The sequence below is a fragment of the Falco punctatus genome (assembly GCF_963210335.1).
Source record: "Falco punctatus genome assembly, chromosome: 6".
Classification (NCBI taxonomy): domain Eukaryota; kingdom Metazoa; phylum Chordata; class Aves; order Falconiformes; family Falconidae; genus Falco; species Falco punctatus.
Window position 1 is genome coordinate 31,027,224 of NC_137585.1, and position 19,645 is coordinate 31,046,868.

At 40.7% G+C, this 19,645-nt stretch overlaps 2 protein-coding genes across 6 annotated transcripts in view; one reads left to right on the top strand and one right to left on the bottom strand.

The window, feature by feature from the left end:
* TDG (thymine DNA glycosylase) lies at window positions 1–12,780 on the top strand. 5 transcript variants are annotated; one of them, XM_080394011.1, is made up of 10 exons: window positions 1–116; window positions 2,896–3,044; window positions 5,658–5,887; window positions 6,398–6,467; window positions 7,831–7,966; window positions 8,046–8,128; window positions 8,217–8,311; window positions 9,859–10,030; window positions 10,321–10,449; window positions 10,563–12,780. In XM_080394011.1, exons 1-10 carry the CDS (start codon window positions 94–96, stop codon window positions 10,700–10,702), a joined length of 1,227 nt encoding a protein of 408 aa, XP_080250137.1. In that variant the 5' UTR covers window positions 1–93; the 3' UTR covers window positions 10,703–12,780. The 5 variants fall into 5 exon arrangements, with proteins under 5 accessions (XP_080250137.1, XP_080250138.1, XP_080250139.1 ...); XM_080394012.1 differs by having other exon boundaries at window positions 10,566–12,780; XM_080394013.1 differs by having other exon boundaries at window positions 10,321–10,416.
* GLT8D2 (glycosyltransferase 8 domain containing 2) overlaps window positions 11,472–19,645 on the bottom strand; it is a 17,908-nt gene continuing 9,734 nt past the window's right edge. Inside the window, exons 7-10 of the mRNA XM_080394016.1 lie at window positions 16,935–17,047; window positions 16,064–16,230; window positions 14,334–14,446; window positions 11,472–13,485 (exon numbers count right to left, since the gene is read on the bottom strand). Coding sequence (XP_080250142.1) covers window positions 13,313–13,485; window positions 14,334–14,446; window positions 16,064–16,230; window positions 16,935–17,047 — 566 coding nt within the window. The 3' untranslated portion in view covers window positions 11,472–13,312. The remainder of the gene's footprint in view (window positions 13,486–14,333; window positions 14,447–16,063; window positions 16,231–16,934; window positions 17,048–19,645) is intronic.

Sequence of the window (19,645 nt, forward strand, 5' to 3'; positions counted from 1 at the left end):
GGCGCTGAGGCGCGGGGGGAGGGGGTGGCGGGGGGCGGCCGGCTCGGGCGGTGACAATAGCCCGGTCGGCGCCGGCAGGCCCCACGCCCGGGCATGGAGGCCGAGGAGTTGGGCAGGTATCGGCAGGGGCCCCGGGCCGCGCTCAGGCCTCGCGTTGGGGATCGCTGTTGTCCCTCTCCTCCTCCTCCCGCGGCTGCGGGGAGCCGGGGCCGGACTGTGGCGGCCGGGCCGCTCCCCCCCCCCCCTCGCCCTGCCCCGACCCGCCCTGGGCGCGGAGCGGGAGGGGAGGCGCTCCCGGCTTGGGGCGGGGGGCGCGGGCGCGGCGAGGTGGGCCCAGGGCTGGGGGGTGGCCCTCCTGGGGGGGCGCGGTGCCGCGTTTGCGTGTCCCGGGGGGGCTCCCGGTCCCTGCGTGGGGGGGCGCGGGGCTGCGTGGGGGCGGGAGAAGGGCGGGCAGGCGGTGCGGTGCGGTGCGGGGGCCGCTGCGCGCCGGGCTGTGGCAGGGGCCGGCGGCCCTGGGTAGGGGGCGTCTGCGTTTGTGGGGGCTGCAGCGTGAGCGGGTCTCGCTGCGTGTAGGGGGGGGTGTGTAGGGGTGGCATTGAAAATTAATTACTAGGTTTTGTTCCAGTGGATGTATCTTTTTCTTTTTCTCTTTTTTTTTTTTTTTACTTTTAGCATGAACTGAAGAGGAGGGGTTTAAATCACTACCTTTTTCTCATAGAACTGAAAGTATTTATTTAAATGTCCTGTAATACATACCTCTATAACAAAAGATGGTGTTTCTGAACACATGCAAGAAAAATTACCTAAAAAAATTTATATGAAGCTTAGAAGTAGGGATAAAAACTCTTTCATTACCATGTGGTTAGAGGACTATGTGCATGATACGGTGCAAATTTTCCTCTTAAGGGAATTTTTTCCCCTTTACAAGAGAGAGACTTTATATGCGCATAAAATAAGAAGGCACGGCATGAATTACAAGAGGACATTTGGTCTTGGATTAGATGCTTCTGCATTTCCACCGCTGTGTTCTTCCACTCTGTGTGATTAAGTGTTTATTACATTATGAACTGGATTTTACGTGTCTCAGTTGTTTCCCAATACACATCTGAAGATCAGTTTTGGTTAGTTCAGTAACTGTACAAGTATTTCCTATAAAAAACTTCCAGCAGGTGGAGGTGAGGTATTTACGCTGAAAATCTCCCATAACTTGGTTAGGCAACTTCCCCAGGAATCTGACAGAGCTATGTTCAAGTTTATTCTCCTTGAATCAGGGCAGGTATTTGGTTTAAAATCAGCTGCCTGATCACAAGACTATGGGCTGTTCTGGCATAAATCTGATTTGCAGTAGGATTCCTAAATACCCATTATGTGATAGTGGTCCCTTCTTTTGAGATATTTAGAATCACAGAATCATTTAGGTTGGAAAAGACCTTTAAGATCGTTGAGGCCAACCATTAACCTAGCACTGCCAAGTCCACCACTAAACCATGTCCCTAAGTGCCACATCTATATGTGTCTTAAATACCTCCAGGGATGGTGACTCAACCACTACCCTGGGCAGCCTGTTCCAGTGCTTGACAACCCTTTCAGTGAAGAAATTTTTCCTAATATCCAATGTAAAACTCCCCCCATGTAACTTGAGGCAATTTCCTCGGAAGAAGAGACTGATGCCCACCTCTCTACAGCCTCCTTTCAGTTGTAGAGAGCAATAAGATCTTCCCTCAGCCCCCTTTTCTCTAGGCTAAACAATTCCGTTTCCCTCAGCCACTCCTTGTAACCTTCTAGACAATTCACCAGCTTTGTTGCCCTTCTCTGGGCATGCTTCAGCACCCCAATGCCCTTGTAGCGAGTGGCCCCAAACTGAACACAGTATTCAAGATGCAGCCTCACCAATACTGAGTACAGGGAGGTGATCACTTCCCTTGTGCTGCTGGTCATGCTAGTTCAAATACAAGCCAGGATGATGTTGGCCTTCTTGGCCAAATAGCCAGTCCTGGCCAGATTTCTATATATGTAAAAATTATTTGGTGTTTTTATTAATAACTTTGAGATGGTAAAATTATTGCCTGAAAATTTACTATTCATTCAATCTTTTCTGTGTATTTGTATGGCAGTAGAATCTGTGGACAAGAAAGTGGCTGCATAGGTAGAAGGGAATGACAGTATGACGCAGAAGTTTGTGCTGGGGTATCAGAGCTGTATATGACTAATCCATGTGTGGAGCAAAAGAGCTGTATATGGGAAAATGTCTTTGTGGGTGGAAAGAGACTGAATCTGTGTGTGAGCACTTAAGTGTAGCATAAGTGTGGTATTTGTGTTGGGATCCAGTGTGTGATAACTGGGCAACATCTGCCACACAATGTTAAAGCTGTTTAATAATCTGCATAGTAACTAATGCTGTGTGTATTCATAATGCTTTGTAGCCCAGAATGATTCATCCATTCTGTATCATATCAGATAAAGTAATTGATGTCACATTGAGAAAATCTAAAACTCAGGAAACTTGAAGTCCAAAGAGTTTTAACTCGCTTGTCTTGTGTTGGTATGTTTGATAGACAGTTTGCCTTGATAATGTGTGCTACAGAGATTTTTTACAGAAAAAAAGGGAAAAGCGTTACGCTTCACTTACAAAAGTTGTGGTTTGTCCACGTTATAATAATCACGAGAGAACTGTGCTGTTAGTGTTGGGTTTAACATCACCTGATACCAGCTAAGCAGTCAGATTGTTTAGTGGATTTGAATAACTTACTGCCTTGTTAATAGAGTCCTCGGAGAATGTAAGTGCGGTAGATGCCAGCTTTGATAAAGATTGATGTTTACAGCCTATTTGGTACATCATTAAATTTCTAAATTTTTGATAAATTACGTCTTTTTTTTTTTTTCCCCCTTTCTAAGATACTACTTGTATCTTCAGCAAGCTCAAGCATTTTACACGCTCCCATTCCATCAGATGATGACTGCAGCGCCGAACGTGGAAATCATGAGTGAGCAGCCAACTCTAGAGGGCATTCCGGAGCCGAACATTGCTCAGGAGCCTCCAAAAGGTAGTTTGACTGGGCTGTGCTAAGTGAGCTAAAACGTTAGTAATCAGCTGGGGGTGTGTGGAAGTTACTGGTCTTCGGACATACTGTTTCTTTGGACATACTAGATTTCCTTTTCTTGATGCTCCCTGAGGAAGTATTAATTACTTGTATTCTTTTTAAGTAACATTTTTTACTAGACAGTTAAAAAGATCAGTAAATCCAGGTGATAGTATTCACATTGTTCAGTCTCACAGAATTACCACGTTCCAGGAAAAGCAGATTTTTGTTTCAATAGATGAATGTATTATTTTTAGCAGATTTAATGGGCTTTAATACTATGTTAGAGAAGCTTTCTTTTCAAAGTCTCAAATTCCAGGTTTTTTTTATTTCTGCAAGAGAAGTACAGTATAATACTATTTATTTGAAATATTTTTGTTTAAATGGTGGTTTAGTGTGTTGTAGTAATCACAGATAGCTAATTGCTTTTTATATACTAAGGATTGTTTGGTGTTAGCAAGGCTTACTTAAACAAATACAGTGCTGGAAAGTGTCCTGTATGTGACACAAGTTTTGTACTTAATGCATTTGTGCATTGCCTTTCTTTTTTCCCACTAAGATTTTGTACACAGGTTTTGTAGTAACCATGCCAAGGAAAGATTCCTTGTTCTGTTACTCTGCTCGTTACCACATAAGCAGTAATCTCTGCCACACTTATTCTGATTCTATAGCAAATGTTCACACACTGAGTTTTGTCTTGCTTTTAATATTTAGATAGAGGTTGGAGCTCTCTGTATTGAGGTAACCTATCAGCCAGTTCATGCAGTGGCATTGTTTGTTTAAGTGCATTCTCTGATAAGCTTCCTTTTTTTTTTTTTCCCCCCTTTCTTTTCTTAGTTGTAATGCATGGCCAGATGAAATCACAGGAAGAAAACCTCCAGTTTAAAATAGTTGCGACTGCTCAATTCATTTGCAGTATTATTTGCTACAGTTAGGATGCATTTTAAGTGCTGTGCAGTTAGGCTTCTTTTGCAGCTTTCTTATTGGATTGCATGATATCACCATGAGCGTGCTGTTTGACTGCACAACCATAATCTTCTGTTATGAAGCTTTCCCAGATATTTTTGCAAGACTTGGAAGTTGAGTAAGGCCTTCAAAGGCAAGGCTTGAAGATTTACGGAATACCTGTGATACGTACAGGAGCATATATGAAAGGCAAACATTTGGAGTCCAGCTACCTGCTGTAATGAAAAAAGTAAAATTTCTAGGATTATCCTCTGAAACACTGCACTGGCATTTGTCATCTTTCATGACAGTGTCAGGTTGGTAGGTACCTGATCAGCATGGGAGTTAGGAGAACGTTATCCTGCTTCATTTGAAATACATCCAACTCAAAGCAGTCACAGTATCTGTGGCATTGTGCCATCACACGAAAAACCTCCTAACTCTTCAAGGGGTAGGAAGGAAAAACTGCTTATGTGCCTCAACAAATCTGTGCTCTTTTACTCTCTCCTTCGTTGTAACTAGACTTTAGCTGGAGTACTGACTGTTACTTACAGCTTTCCTGGGCAGTTGCTCCAGTGATGCAGTGGGAATTTCACATGACTTTTGTACTCCTTTTTGTTTGCACTCAGCTTTCTTACAAGAACAGCCCAAAACCAGTTTGCAGACTTAAGGCAGTGCCCTAGTATCCACCATATTTATTCCTTACTGAGGGAGATCTTCATCTGGGAATTTTGAAAATAAGATGAACTCTCAATTTTAAAATAATACTTTGGCTGTTTGCTGATTGCTGCCAAATGTGTTTTCATATTTTTCAAGTTGTGTTCTGCAGCTTGATGCTATTAATGAACGAGGATAGAGAGCAATCTCTGGGTGATTTGTGTCATGTCCAGCTGCTTGGATCTCTGAGCTTTAAGGGCCAGAAGATGGGGGAGGGGAATGGTTACTACTTCATGTTTGCATTTTATAAATAAAAATTAATGTTTGGTGTCACTCATTCAAATTGAGATCCTAAAGGTCTCATTACTTTACTATATGACACACTGGACAGTATCTATTCTGTTAAAAGTAAATTGTGAATAGCTTATGTAGCATTCAGTGATGTGTTTGTGTCCCTGACAAGTTTACACCTTACACTAGGTAATGCTTGAGACCATTTGCTTTTGACATGCTCTTTGGTTTCTTCAGTATGTTACATAATCTGTAACAATCAACCTTCATATTTAGACAGTGAAGTATGAATAGTAGACTTAAACTTACTGTTGAATTCCTTGGAACCTGAGCTTTGATGTTCTGGCATATTCTCCAAAATAAATTAAACTGTTTCCAAAGGAATCTTGCATGTAGCATGTAAACAGCCTAACTTAGTCATGAGGTTGTTCTTTGTATCCTAAGTCAACGTAGTTGTCTGTGAGCAGTCTCTGTGTGTCTGTGGTACAGAAACACCCAAGCTAGCTCTGTTGAGCCTGCATTTTTTTTTAAATTTTATTTATTAATTGTTTAAATTAATGAATTTTGAAGGTGAATTTATCTGTCTGATTTCTTTTTGTATCCATACATGTAGCTTAGTGTTTTTGAAATATCCACACTTCAATATTAGAAGTGTAAAAAAAGGGTATTTGCTGTGTGTTTCAGAAGTTAAAAAAGGAGGAAGGAAAAGAAAAGCCAAAGCAGCTGAGCCAAAGCAACCCAAAAAGCCTCCTGCTAAAAAGGAAAAAACAGCCAAGTCAAAAGGCAAACAAGAAAAGATCACAGATTCTTTTAAAGTCAAAAGAAAAGTGGACCGCTTTAATGGTGTATCTGAAGCCGAACTTCTGACCAAGACTTTACCTGATATTTTGACTTTTGATCTGGACATTGTAATTGTAAGTAACTCACAGTTACAAGGTTAGGTACAAAAGTGAATAGTCTGTACTCACTGGTTATGATTTACATTCTTTCTGCTTACTTATCTGTATTGCTTATATGGCAAGATCTTGCAAGATAAAGTATATAAACTCTTTCCTGTGTGTTGAGCTGCTTTGCATTTTCTGTTAAAAATGACAGTAACATAGCTCTAATTTCTGAGAAGTCTAAGGCTTACATATAGCAGCACATAGTCATGAAAGACCATTACTTGACACTTTATTTACTGGAAGCACTACATCAGTGGCTTGGAACACACAGTGAGCTGATCTTCTGACATTGTGCATCCAAATGAGATGCTGCTGTAAAATTGTCATTTTAAAAAAAAAAATGATGGAAGGTACCATTAACAGTTTTGTTTATTGACAGTAACTTAAAGAGAATTGAATAAACATCCTTACTGTAACTTGATTAAATTCCTGACTAGCAAGCCATGTTCTTATCGTTAAAATGAACTGGTATCTTTGTAGATTGGCATAAACCCTGGCTTGATGGCAGCTTACAAAGGACATCATTACCCTGGACCTGGAAACCATTTTTGTACGTTTAGTTTTCCTTTCTTCTTACAGAATTTGCAGAACTTTGTTAGAACTTGTGGCGTTCTAATTAAAGTGGTTTGGGGTTTGGTTTTTGCTTTTCTTTTTTTGGATGCAGAGGGATTTTGCTTTTAACCATCCAAGAGTGACTTAAATCCCATAACTACTTCTGTTAAATACTGTACATAAAAAGTAATTTTCAGTGCAGGTTTAGAATTGTCATGTGAATGCAGTATTGCCAAATAACTTATTGGCGTATTAGTGTGCAACATAAAGAATAAGATTAAACCTCTAGTACTTGAGTTATCGAGGGATTAACTTCTATTAACTAATAATAGGCATTAACTTCTGACATAAAATAAAAAATACATGCATTTTCCCAAAAATGCATTTCAGTAAGCCCTATTCTGTTCACATTTATTTATCTCTTCTAAACAAGCTTTCTAACTGATGAGAAAGCAAAAACGATTGTCCTTTCCCAGCAGGCATATGCATCTAACGTACCTGATTCTCTAGACATATTTTTTCATAGGTATTTTTCCATTTTAAGTAACATTTTCTGCAGTATGTTCTCATAAAGAAAGATCATACGAACTCAGAAATTCTCTGTTTTGTGCACTGGGATCCATCCCAGCTGTGGTGGTAGAGAGCTCCATTCCACGTGGGCTCATTTGCAGCCCTGTGATACTCATGCCAAAATGCTTCTGGGTGTCCAGCAGACTTGTAAATCAGGCTTGGGTATTTCTCTAGTTTTCAGCTGCCTAGCCCAACTAATAGCCCTCTTTTCCAAGAAGCAGACCAGGTATGCATGCTCTGACAAATCCATGTGTCTGTAACCTTCCTGAATCATTAGGAGCTAGCTGTGGTTAATTTGTGTTTAAGAGATTGGCAGTGCGTATCACCAAAACTATACTGTTTTATGCTAAATAGGAGTGTATGGTGTCAGCAAGTTCTGTTGGAAAGGCCCAGTGCAAGAAGTGATGGCAGGGTTGTAAAGGAAAGCTGACATGTGCTTGCCACATTCTTTCCCACAAAATCCATACTTACCACATTCACTCCTGCTTAAGTGAACTGCAAATCTAAAGCTCTGTGCTGAACTTTTGGAATAAAAGACTGGTTTCCATACACAGGATCATGGCGAGGAATTCCTGTTGTTCACTAGGGATTTTCTAACCTCTTGCAGCAGATTAAGTAATTTTGGCTGGTGTAAACTTTTCCGGATAGCGCAATAGTCTTCCCAAATTAAGTGGTGCTCTGTTAACATAGATTCTTCTTTAGCATTCCAGTACTCTGATAGTCGAGGGGGTTTTTTGGCTTTGTTTTCTTTTCCTTAGAAAAAGGGAAATGCTTATCTTCCTCCTTCACAGGGAAGTGTCTGTTCATGTCTGGTCTAAGTAATGAACAGCTGAACCATATGGATGACCACACCTTGCCACATAAATATGGGATTGGATTTACAAACATGGTTGAAAGGACAACACCTGGAAGCAAAGACCTCTCCAGGTAGGATAACAAGGGAGAATGTAATGCTTGTTAATGAATTAATAGTTGTGATTATAATTTTGAGTACTTTCTCTTTTAGCAAAGAGTTTCGTGAAGGAGGGCGAATTCTGATGCAGAAGTTACAAAAGTATAAACCTCGTATAGCGGCTTTCAATGGAAAATGTGAGAACCTTGACCTTTAAACTAATTCATTCTGTCAGCTTTTTTTGGTTGTTGTTGTTCACTTAATCCTATCTTCTTTTCATTTTAGGTATTTATGAAATTTTTAGTAAAGAAGTTTTCGGAATAAAAGTTAAGAACCTGGAATTTGGACTGCAGCCACACAAGGTGCCAGATACAGAAACTGTAAGTATTGAGACTGAGAAATGAAAACAGGGCAGTTCATTCTGGTTATTTCAAAACTAAGGAATTCTCAGGACTTGCACACACTTACAGTAACATCAGCATTTGCCCAAAGTGCAAGGGACGTGAAAGGCTTTTACTTAAATAAAGGGGAATAGTGCAATTTTCAGATACAGTTTCCCAAGAAAAGTTTGCAAATCTGAAGGAGCTGCATTATAGATGTATTATGGTCAGTAGGTTAGTGCATTCTCTGAAGACTATCTAAAATATAAATAAAACATACATGCTTTTATCATGTGTCATCTACTTTCATCTGGTTCTCTGTGTCGAATTCCCTTATGTTTGTATGACTGAATTTTGATACCGACCATGACCATGGTGCTGGTAGTGTCACAGTGCAGGAGAAAGTAACAAGCCCATCACTGTGCTCATACACACTATGGTTACAGCGTTACTGGATCTAGGCATGCCCAAGTCCTTCCATCAGACTCGGTCTTCTTAAGCTGATTGGCAGCTTGAAGTTAAGTTGGACACTTAAGATAAAGCAAATAGTTTGATGAAGTATATTAGTCATAGACACCTAGTGCTGGAAAACATCTTGAGAGACCAGCTATGTGTCATCAGAAATAGGTTTCTTTAATGTGTTCTTATAAACAGGTTCAGGCAAAGGCAGTTACACTACCTGCCAAGGTAGCTTATTGCAAAGTTTTCATTGCCTTGTCAGTTCAAAAGTTGGGGTGCTTTTTATTTCTGTCCCAAATTACTAGTGCTGCAAGTTTAAGCTCAATTTAAACTGTCCTCTAAAGGTGAAGTGTTGCCATCAGAGCCTGAAGAACCGTTGGTGATAAAGGGCTTGCTTCTTAAGTAGCTCTTTAAAGACTTCTGCAGTACATGTAATTTGCAAGAAAGAGTAGTAATCCTCTTTACTAGTACTCATTCATAAATACTGCATGGTAACAAAGGTATTGGATGCAGTTCTTTTTTCCTGAACTGACTTTGTCTTTGGTTAGAGCTGTTGGCAGAGATAGAGATGCTTAAGTCGGCTTCAGCCACGCTAACCCTGGAGTTTCAGACCCTGGCAAGTGTGATGCAGGCGCCCTTGGCTAAGGAGCCAGGCCTGTTAACCTGTGGTGCCTCCCTCGGCAGTTGCATGCTGTTTGCATGCTGTCACGTATTGCTCTGTGGACTTCCTGGCTCAGAGCTCCGCTTGCTCAGGGAGCTCTGGGCGGTGCTCCACTCTCCAGCGTACACTTACAAATTGGACTTCTTGTAACGCATGCTGGTACTACTCCAGCACATGAACAACTGGTTAAAAGTGTCCTCTCTCCAGCAGCTGGTAATTGGCCCCTTTCTTCAGCACAAGACATCTAGCTGGGCAAGAAAAATTAAAGGCTCCTTTTATCCTTTTCCACAACCACCCGTGACATGAGTGGAAGTTTGTAAAAAGGTTAAAACAGTGAGCTTAACAGTTAAAGTTCTTCTCAATGCACTAAATATTAACTCATAGCTCAGGGACAAGTAATGCTAATTTTCCTGCTCTTTGTCTCAAGCTGTGCTATGTTATGCCGTCATCCAGTGCAAGGTGTGCTCAGTTTCCTCGTGCACAAGATAAAGTTCACTATTACATAAAGCTGAAGGATTTACGGGATCAACTGAAAGGCATCGCACCAAACACAGAGGTACAGGAAGTGCAGTACACGTTTGACTTGCAACTTGCACAAGGTATAGTCATTATTTTTTTAATTCTTTATTAAAAATGTAGCATAATGTACAACACAACTAGCAGTTTCCCCAAGTAAAAAGAAAGAAGGAATTTAAGGGGATGGGGGGAAACATGCCATCTTCTCTAAATCGTGTGGTGTAGGATTACAGATTCCATTCTCTTCTTAATACAGTCTTAATTATCTAAGGGGACCAGGGATTGTCTTGTAGAATATGTAGTTCTCTGATAGAAATGCTCTTTGATCATTTTTATTTTGAATATTAATATTTGAGGTCTTCTCTTTTGGCAGAGGATGCTAAGAAGATGGCTGTCAAAGAAGAAAAATACGATCCAGGTTATGAAGCAGCGTATGGCGGAGCTTACTGTGACCGTCCACCATACGAAGGTGAACACTGCGGTTTCTCTTCAAATGGAATTGGTAAAGTGCGGTGCTTGGGGTGTTCAGTCTGTAAACCATTACTTACGAACAAATCCTTAGTGGTATTAACTGCCTTTTTAAAATCTGTATTTTATATTTTTTATTTGTTTTAGCAGCAGGCAATCCACAGTACTGTGAGGGGTCATCCTTCGGCGAAGTTCCTAATGGACAATGGATGACACAGTCCTTTGCAGACCAGATTCCGGAGTTCAGTGCTGGTATGATACGGGAAGAAGAGGGAAGCAGCGCATGAGAGCTGTTTCTTCTCGGCTATGCATACATGCTGCAGTTTTAATGCAGTGCTCAAGAGTGGTACCTCGGTTCTCCAACTGAAGCATTTTAATAGTGTTTTATCTCCCCTAGGTATTTTATTATAGTCCAAAGTAAGTGTGTGGTAGGCTCAAATCAATGAACTAGATAATTTTAAGGAACTGTCCAAACTTTTTCTAAAAAAGTTAGCCCTTTTTTGTATATGAGTTTTATATTTAATGTATACCATTTCTTGCGGGTTTTGACAAATTGCTTTCTCATTTGTGAAGATTTCTTTGGGGCGTTAATTTTATTCCATAAATTGTAATGTAGTGGTTAACAGCAGCAGCATACTTTTTACTGATGCCTGAATATTTGGATATCTCATAATCCTTTTATATCTGGAAGGGGAAATGGGAAGTGTACCCTTATCTTACATGAAGTGGTGTTTTTAATCATGCACAGTTAAGCAAATTGTGCTTTTTTAAAGTCTGCCTTTTACCTTCTTAAAAAGTGCAGAAAGTTGTGTTCTGCAGCTGTGAGTACTGAGTATTTTCTGGGTGGGAAGAGAGCTCTGTCTATTTAGTGATTGGACTGTATTCAGGATTAAGGGAGTGGAGACATCATCTCAAGTCACAACACTGGGGAGGAAAATTAGTGTTGCGCAGGACAGGGCCTAAATGTTCTACCTGAGCTGTCTTAGGGTAAAGTGTCCCTACCACTCCATCTCTTTCCCCCTTACATTCCAATGTAAGGACCTGAAATTCCTTTAAAAAAAGTCAAACCAAAAAAACCTAAAACAAACAACAGTGGTTCCTGAATTCTGTGGCATTTAAACTCTCGGTCATTCCTCTGTGATTAATCTCTTCACCTGACCTTTAGCAGGAGACAACCCCTTTGAACAGATTGCATTGCAGGGAACTGGAAGACCATATTCCCTGTAAAAATCACATACAGCTACGTGGTGTAAATTGGATACAGTTAGCACAGGGTGAAAGAGGCTTGCAAGTTAGCAGTTTCAAATGTACAGTGCTCTTCAATCTGTAAGACCTCAGAGGGCGTTCTCCTTATTCCTCTAACATAAAAAATACTAGGTTAAATGTAAGGGCAGCTGTTCCACGAATAAGTGAGCTGTAGAAACTACAGCTCTCTTCTGAAGAACTCGCTTAAACGATACACATTTTTGGCCAATATTATTGACTGAGAAAGAAGTGATAGTCCATGCTTGTGCCTAACCATCATCTTCTTTCCCTCTTGTATCATGTGAGGAAGAGATGAAGTAAAAGCAATAAGCTGATCAAAACATTGAAGTTTTGATGATCTTATGACAGTAGGTGCTTCACATACTTGAAAAAGTAGATACAAACAGTATCTCCACAATCCACGCTGGTCAGAGATTCCTGTACTGGTGCGTTTACTCCTATCCTCACAGCCAGTGACAGTTGTCATGCATTGAGTGTGACTAGTTAGCGTAGATTCTAATCCTGCTGTAACAGCTCTCACTGAGATCACACACTGTCAACCTGTTGTGAGGCAGGCATGATGTTTACAGTTTCTTCCCAAATTATGTGGCTTAATTCTGAGCGTCTTAAATCAAGAAAGTGTGTGTTATGATTCTGACTGTGTTTATTAGCTTCAGCATTAAGCTGTTCAGTATATTGTCAAAAAGGTATAGGACTTGTCTTATCTGTTATTTAAAGTGTACTGTATCATGTATTGCTGTTTACATGGATGTTTTCCTGCAGGTGCTCTAAGTATCTTGCATCAGGGATTTGTTACATTCAATTTTATTTTTCAACAGAATTAGAAGCATGTAATTAGCACTGCTGAACATGTAGCACAGTAGGATATAACTACTGTAAGCCGATCCTGTTTGATTGGAAGGGAATGGCATCTGTCAACAGAGTCAACTACTAGGTTATCTAGGTATAAAATACCGTTAAGTGTACAATGACCATGTCACTAAATATTGCAGTTCTCTGTGTGCTCCCTCAGAACTGGTGCTCTTTTCATTACAGTAATACAGAAGTTCTTAATTTGTCTTAAATCTATCAATGTTTCACAATAAAATCAGGAATTGTATTGCAGTGTCTTAAAATGTGCTTTTGCATCTTGCTAGCAAGGGTCTCAGTGCACTGCAGGACATGTCAACTGCAAAACAGCGTCATCATGCAACAGAACTCTACTCATTAAAATGCTGCTTAGGTTTTTATTTCAGGCTGTTTAATGTGGGCTAGACAACTAAAGACACCTTGTATGTCATACTTCAAGTATTTCCTGTGTAGATTTTTCTACCAGCAGACAGCAGTCTTATTTATAAACACCTTACATTAAAACACACTGTCTGGCACTGAATTTCACCTCTGTAAGTGTTTAATGGAAGTACTCCATTGTCAGTAACCTTGTTTCCTTATGTTATGTGAAAGTCAAGATAATCTGAACTGTCAATCCAGCCTCCCCCTCCAGCCATACGCACACAAAACTGATCGTCATTTATTCATATATTTAACAAATACTTAGTTTTCTAAAATCAGTTAATTATAAAACATGTTGCATGTCAAACTATTACATACTGAAACTGCTTAAATGCATCCATACACTAGGTTTTGCAGTATCAGCTCTCAGGACGAGTTAGTTTGAACTTCCCTGAAGGGTCAGGAATAAACCAGTTTTCCCAGATATCAGTGTGAACACTGGGATAGTCCCAAGGTTTGTATCTCCCATTCCAATGAAGTAACTTAGCTTCCTGAAGAAAATGCTCTGAGTAACGGGTATCAGGACTCCAACCTGCGTGGGTAGATTAAAAACATTTTAAAAAAAAAGTTTTTAATAATGAAAGACACTGTAGAGTGAGGTAAATTCAGGGTTATAGTTGTGGTTTGGTTTTTTGCTTTTTTTTTTTAAGAAGCCTGATTGGTATGGTTTTCACCTGTTAATAGATAACTAGTTGTATCCTACAGCAGCTTTTTTCAGCTTCATGTCTCAATGCTGCATCAGCAAAAAATCTCAGAAATTTTCTTCTCAACACTTTTAACATCTTGGCATAGCTGGAGTTAAAAAAAAAATCCTTTTACTATTCATTTTCCTACAGCAGCTAAGCCATTATCTTTTTCCCAGGATAATTCACCATTCCCAGTTGAAAGGCTACTACATCCTTCAGAACGCTGAACAGACAAACTGCCAGGCACCCTGCCCTCTTCCACTGTGCCTGCTAAAAGAGCAGCTGGTTTTTTCAGTCTCTCGATATATTCGGATGTTTCATACGTTCTTGCTGTAGTTTATGACACTATAGGTTAACTGGTCTGCCAACACGTAACTTTGTCTTTGGTGTTTTTTCCTTTTTTTGTCCAATTTAATGGCTGTTAGGGTTTTGAGTTTTTTGTTGGGGTGCCACTATTTTGTGTGCTCGACCTGTTAAGATACTTGCATAGTGACACCTGTGGGGAACCCCCACATTCTGTCCCACCCTGCAGAAAGCAGGACTAGTGACTGGGGGCGGGGGAGCAGAGATTACCATACTGCGTGTATCTGAGGTATGAAGTAATGCGCTGATGTAAAGTTACGTAGGCTCCTATATTGGAATCTTACAAACCACTCTACTTAGTTCCAACTGTAAACAGTGGGAAGAAACTTACCAAGATGCCTTATGTGCCACATAGGATTAATAGTGGAATACTTTCCATGAAATACAATCAGCATTGGAGAGGTTGCCACACCTCCCCCAAGGGTGCTGCTGTAGAGGTTTTCCCTACCAAAAAAAAAAAAAAAAAAAAAAAGTCAAAACCTCAAACAAAGAATCATTAGTACAAAAGGCAGAAGATTAAAAATAAGTATTCTGGCAAAATTAAAAATAATTTTGAATAGACCAGTTTTCAGCTTACTCCTTCCTAATGCTGTATGTGCAACTCCAATTCCATTGAGTAAATCGTTGCTACCAAGCAAAATGGGAGTCAGACCCAACATGAAGCCAGTTACTTCTACACACGCCTATGGTCTACAGGGCTGACAAAGTTTATGGTAGGAAAACAGCCATTAATATAAAAGGATTCAAACATAATTTAGCCAGCTTTCGTAAGAAAATGTACATGTTTCCATGTGTTTCATTCCCTCTTTCTTCCCCTTCCCCCAGCTTTTGGATTCATAAATTACTTGCAAATCAGATTTTGCCATAGTCTAGTTCGTATAAAGTAACACCTAAAGGACATCCTTTTCCTATGAATTGTGTGATAAATCCAGGGCTGGATAAAGCCAAACGGCTGAAGGAGAGGCATTAAGGAGGTAGCAGCCGGATGGCTGGTCACAGCATGCTGAAGGCCTGGTTGGCCAGTCAGTACATGGGCAAAGCCACCCCACCTCAGGGACACTGTGCCACCTGCCAGGTCCAACGAGGAGGAAACCTGTGAAGTGCCAAGAAACTCTTTGAGGCCACAGAACAAACAAAAAACCAACCTCCCTTCAAAACTGGGTTTCAAGTACTAAGCCACTTGTTTCACTGTCATTTCAAAATCCAGCTAAAAGGAACATGACTGTGTTATTAAGGTATAAAATCAACTTTATAGATAAAATTTGCAGTAATGCTTATGGGGTTTTTTCGAACTCAGAAAAGCACAGCAATAGCTTGACAGGGTATGTTACATAAGCAGAGTTTGGCTTTTCATTCCTTCAGATTATCATTTGTGTCTCTCCTCTGTTCCTTTCTGAAACTAACAAGTAATGGACATAGTCCAGTAGCACAGGCTATTCCCTTTTAGTTTAGCCCTACTAAATTTAAATTTAACCCTCTGCAGAGAAAGAAGACAAATGCAAAGTTCACGAAGACAGGTTAATAGTGAACTAACATGAAAAATGAACAGTGATGGTTTTACTGTGTCATGACTTACTCGTGGTCATTGCCAAAAAGATACCTTTCACATCAAATTTCATTCCTCTATAGAAAAAAGTGTGTTCTCTATTGGTATTTAAGAAATATGGTGTCCAATTACAGTTTGGCTGACATTACAATAGGAGAGACCCCACACAACCAAGGAAACGCTCCTCCTTGAAGCCAGCCTCAGGAAGGGAAGATCCTAAGTGGCTTGATCCCAAGAAAGGCTGGTCACCCAAACCAAGAACCACATGTTCTCAGTGTCCCTCAGGATTAAGTGTGGCTTGTGATTAAACACAAGACTAAAATTCCAGGTGGCTATTTCCTGGTACACAATTGGTCAGATTTAAGCAGATGGAAATTCTGGAACATGAGTTACTTTGCTTGATGAGATCTCAAAGACAGCATGCTTGGAGTTAAAAAAAATTGTAAGGGCTTTTAAATTTTAAACTGTAAACTGAGTATTAAAAGTAAAGCGCAAAAGTAGACTTCTACACATACTCTACATTCCTTTGCATCCACTTTTCCAACTGTTTTGTAATCCGCTGATGTTTCCATTCAGTCATGTTAGCAACAATTACTCCAGGATTAAAGGAGCAGGTGCTGGGGCTGATGCCAAGATCTCTAATTGCTTGCTTTCTGTAGTCCAGGAATCCCATGTATGTGTTCTAAGAAAAAAAAAAAAAAAAAAAAAAAAAAGTTTATTCCCTACAAATCTCTTACCTTCATAAGTGTAAATGCATCTCTCTGACACTCTCATGGAGACTAAATACATGCTCCCAAAGCTGAGTTTCTAGATGACTGTTACCTGTCTCAATTTCTCCATTTCTGTATGACACAAGGATAAAATGCAGGATACTTCCAGCTACTGAATTACTTTTTCCACAGTATTGTCCCATGGCAGTTTGATAAGGCTCTTCCCTCACCATGTGTTTATCTTTCTGTGGTGTACTTTAAATGACACAGCATCATGCTTGTATAGCTTTAATGCTAGAGGGACTCCCTGACAACTCTGGGGACCTCAGCTCAGGAATTAGCCTTTAAACTTCATTTCCCAAGTTTCATTCCCAATTTGACTAATACAAGTATCATCTATTCTGTCTTCATTAGATGTTTGATAAGTGCTCATGATCTACTGATAGCAAAATATCAAACAATGTAGTACAATCCAAAGAACAGACAGAGATTTAAATTATTAGAGGAAACTCTGCATAGCATTACAGAGTTACTATAGAAAGTAGTTCTTATTTACTTGTAAAAATATTACAAAACTATAAAAAAATGTAACTTTCACTTTGGGGAAAATGTATAAAATCATCTTACATTTCTGGGTAAATACATTCATTATTAGAATTTCAAAATAGCATCTTACCTGCATCCCTACACTTCTAATCATTTCATGTGTAGAAGGCAGATCACAGTCATCTGAAAATGCTGCAGCATGTCCCGGAGCTAACTTAGTGTCGTAGAGTTCCTGGATGTCACCTGATTACAGAAAGGTCAAAAGCATAAGAAGAAACCTACTTACTTAACTACGACAGAGCTGACAGGGTAACTTCTGTTCTCCTGTCACGAACACACCAATTTTAGGGGATAGCCCAGATACCAATAAAGGCTGAATCTTGTAATACGGGACAATTTTCAAATTTGAGTCCTGTACCTGGATGTCTAAGGTCTATCTTTAGCTATTATTACCGGTATTCAATACATCCATATTCTGAATGTCCAAAATCAGCCACAGCAGAAGCCAGTTACACTGTTAAGCAGCCTGGTTACCAAATTCTGCATTTATAGAACTCGTTATTAAGAGAGAAGGGCACAGACAATTTTTCTGAGCCTCTTTCAAGTCCCACAAAAGTCCCACTTCAATCTCTTGCACAAATCGGGTTTTTCTGGTGTTATTGTGTTTATACTTCCCAGTAAGTCACCTGGATTCCCACCACTGGACAGCTGAAATGTGCCTGTCACACCTGACCATGCCCGCTGGCTTCACAGACCACCCAACTCCTTCCTGGTGGAGTAAAATAATGTAACACATGGTATCTCGCTCCTCACCTGACTAGCAGGTACCCATGATGTGCCGGAACAGTTTCAGGGCAGGCAGGAAGCACAACGCTGCCACAGCAATTAATTGAGTGAATCTGCATCCAAACCCTTTACAGCTACCAGCTTTGCTGCTGAGCATGGGTCGGTCACAGGTAAGATGAATTATCTTGGAAGGCCACATACGGCCCAGCAGCCTGAGGTGAGCTCATTAAAACACCAGTAACCAAAAACATTCCCCCTACTGCAAACACTGGAACTACTACTTCTGAAATAAGCAGAGATTTTTTATTTTTCTGAACTCATCAGCGGTTGGAAAACTTGCATTAGGACTCATGCCTCGCCAAGAAGTAGAATTTAAATTAATGGGACACCTAATTGTTGAAGATCAACTTGCTTTGCTAAGTATTTTCTCCCGATTCTAAATAGCTTCTGTTTTTCAAGAGAGAAGCGGAAAAAGAAGGAAAAAAACCCAACCAAACAATTCTGGGCTGACACCCCAAGTTCAGTATGTTTCATGCTTACTGCTTTGCAGAAAGCAATGACCAACAAATAAATGGTCCCAAAGTTAAAACCCAAAAACCCCATTCGCTCCTTATCCCATAAGAAGTTTCATTCACTCCCATTGCAGAGATCGCAGACAGAAAGCACAGCCTCGCATTGCAGCCGAGACCCAGGGAGCTGCTGCCAGAACGGGCTCCCTCCCTCCACGTCACTCCCACATGTCCATCTTTATTCCCCTCTTCTGGACCCTGTGATTGTTTGTCCCAAGTGTGAGCAAGATAGGCTGGCTGGAGCAAAGGGGAAAAAAACGGGGGGGAAGGTTTGGGTTTCGGGGTTGGGTTTTTTTTGTACTGCTAGTCTTCTGCCAGGTCAACCAGCTGAATCAGCTTATTCTGCAGCTGCACAACTGCAGATATGACACAAGTAACAGGAGCTGCCTGGGGACAGGAGAGACCACTTCCACCAGGAGCAGCCTACCAGCAGCTGTAATGTGAAACTGCACCTTTATCCTGTAGCTCCAGAAACACTTATCGGCTGACATAAGCTGACACCCCTAATGGAAGAGAAATCCCTACCTCCCCTCTTTGCCTAGACGTGCTGCCTTGACTTCTACCAGGGAGTAATTCAGGCCAAAAGTAACCACATTTCTGCCGAATGCCTGTGCAGGTGCGAGGAGGGATGCAGGGGCAGTGGTGGGCTCAGCTTGAAGCGCTCATGAAAGTAGAGTGTTAAATGAAGGCTTTAAGAACCTTTCGAAGAGTTAAATATTGCTGTTACCCACTAATGACAGAAAGAACAAAGCCAAAAAGCAGAGATAACCACTGGAAACACACATGTTGAAGAACTGTGATATGACGCCCACTGCAAATTAAAATGAGACAGACAGAGCAGATTAATCCTATTTTATAAAGCAGCCAACAGCAGCCCCTTTAATGGCAGATGTTCTGAAATCTGCCACTAAAGAGACAAAACTATAAAACGGTACAAAGAAGCAGTGGAGAATAAAATTATACTTTTGTCATGTGTAAATTCACCAATCTTAATGTTCTTACAGCAAAGATTAATTTAGGCCAAAAAGTTTATTATAGTTATACTCAGTCATTTGCAAAGAAAATTTTCATCAGAACGTCCCTTTGATGTTTAACAAGGATAGGTAAAGTGGTTTTGCTGTCCCTGTGTAACTGGGCCTGGCTAGGATAGAGTTAATTTTCTTCATAGCAGCTCATATGGTGCTGTGGTTTAGATTTTTGATCAAACCAGTACTGACAGCACAGTAATGTTCCAGCTTTTGCTGAACAGCACAAGCACAGCACCGAGGCCTTTTCTGTTTCTCACCCTGTCCCTCCAGTGACCAGATCAGGGGGTGCTCAATAGGCTTTGCGGGGACACAACCAGGCAGATGATCCAAACTGACCAAAGAGATAATCCACGCTACAATGTCACGCTCAGCAATAAAAGGGGAAAGAGGGGGTCTTGGGAATGTTAGCCAGCTCTTGCTCAGGAGCTGGCTGGCACCAGTCTATCCACCAGAAGTGG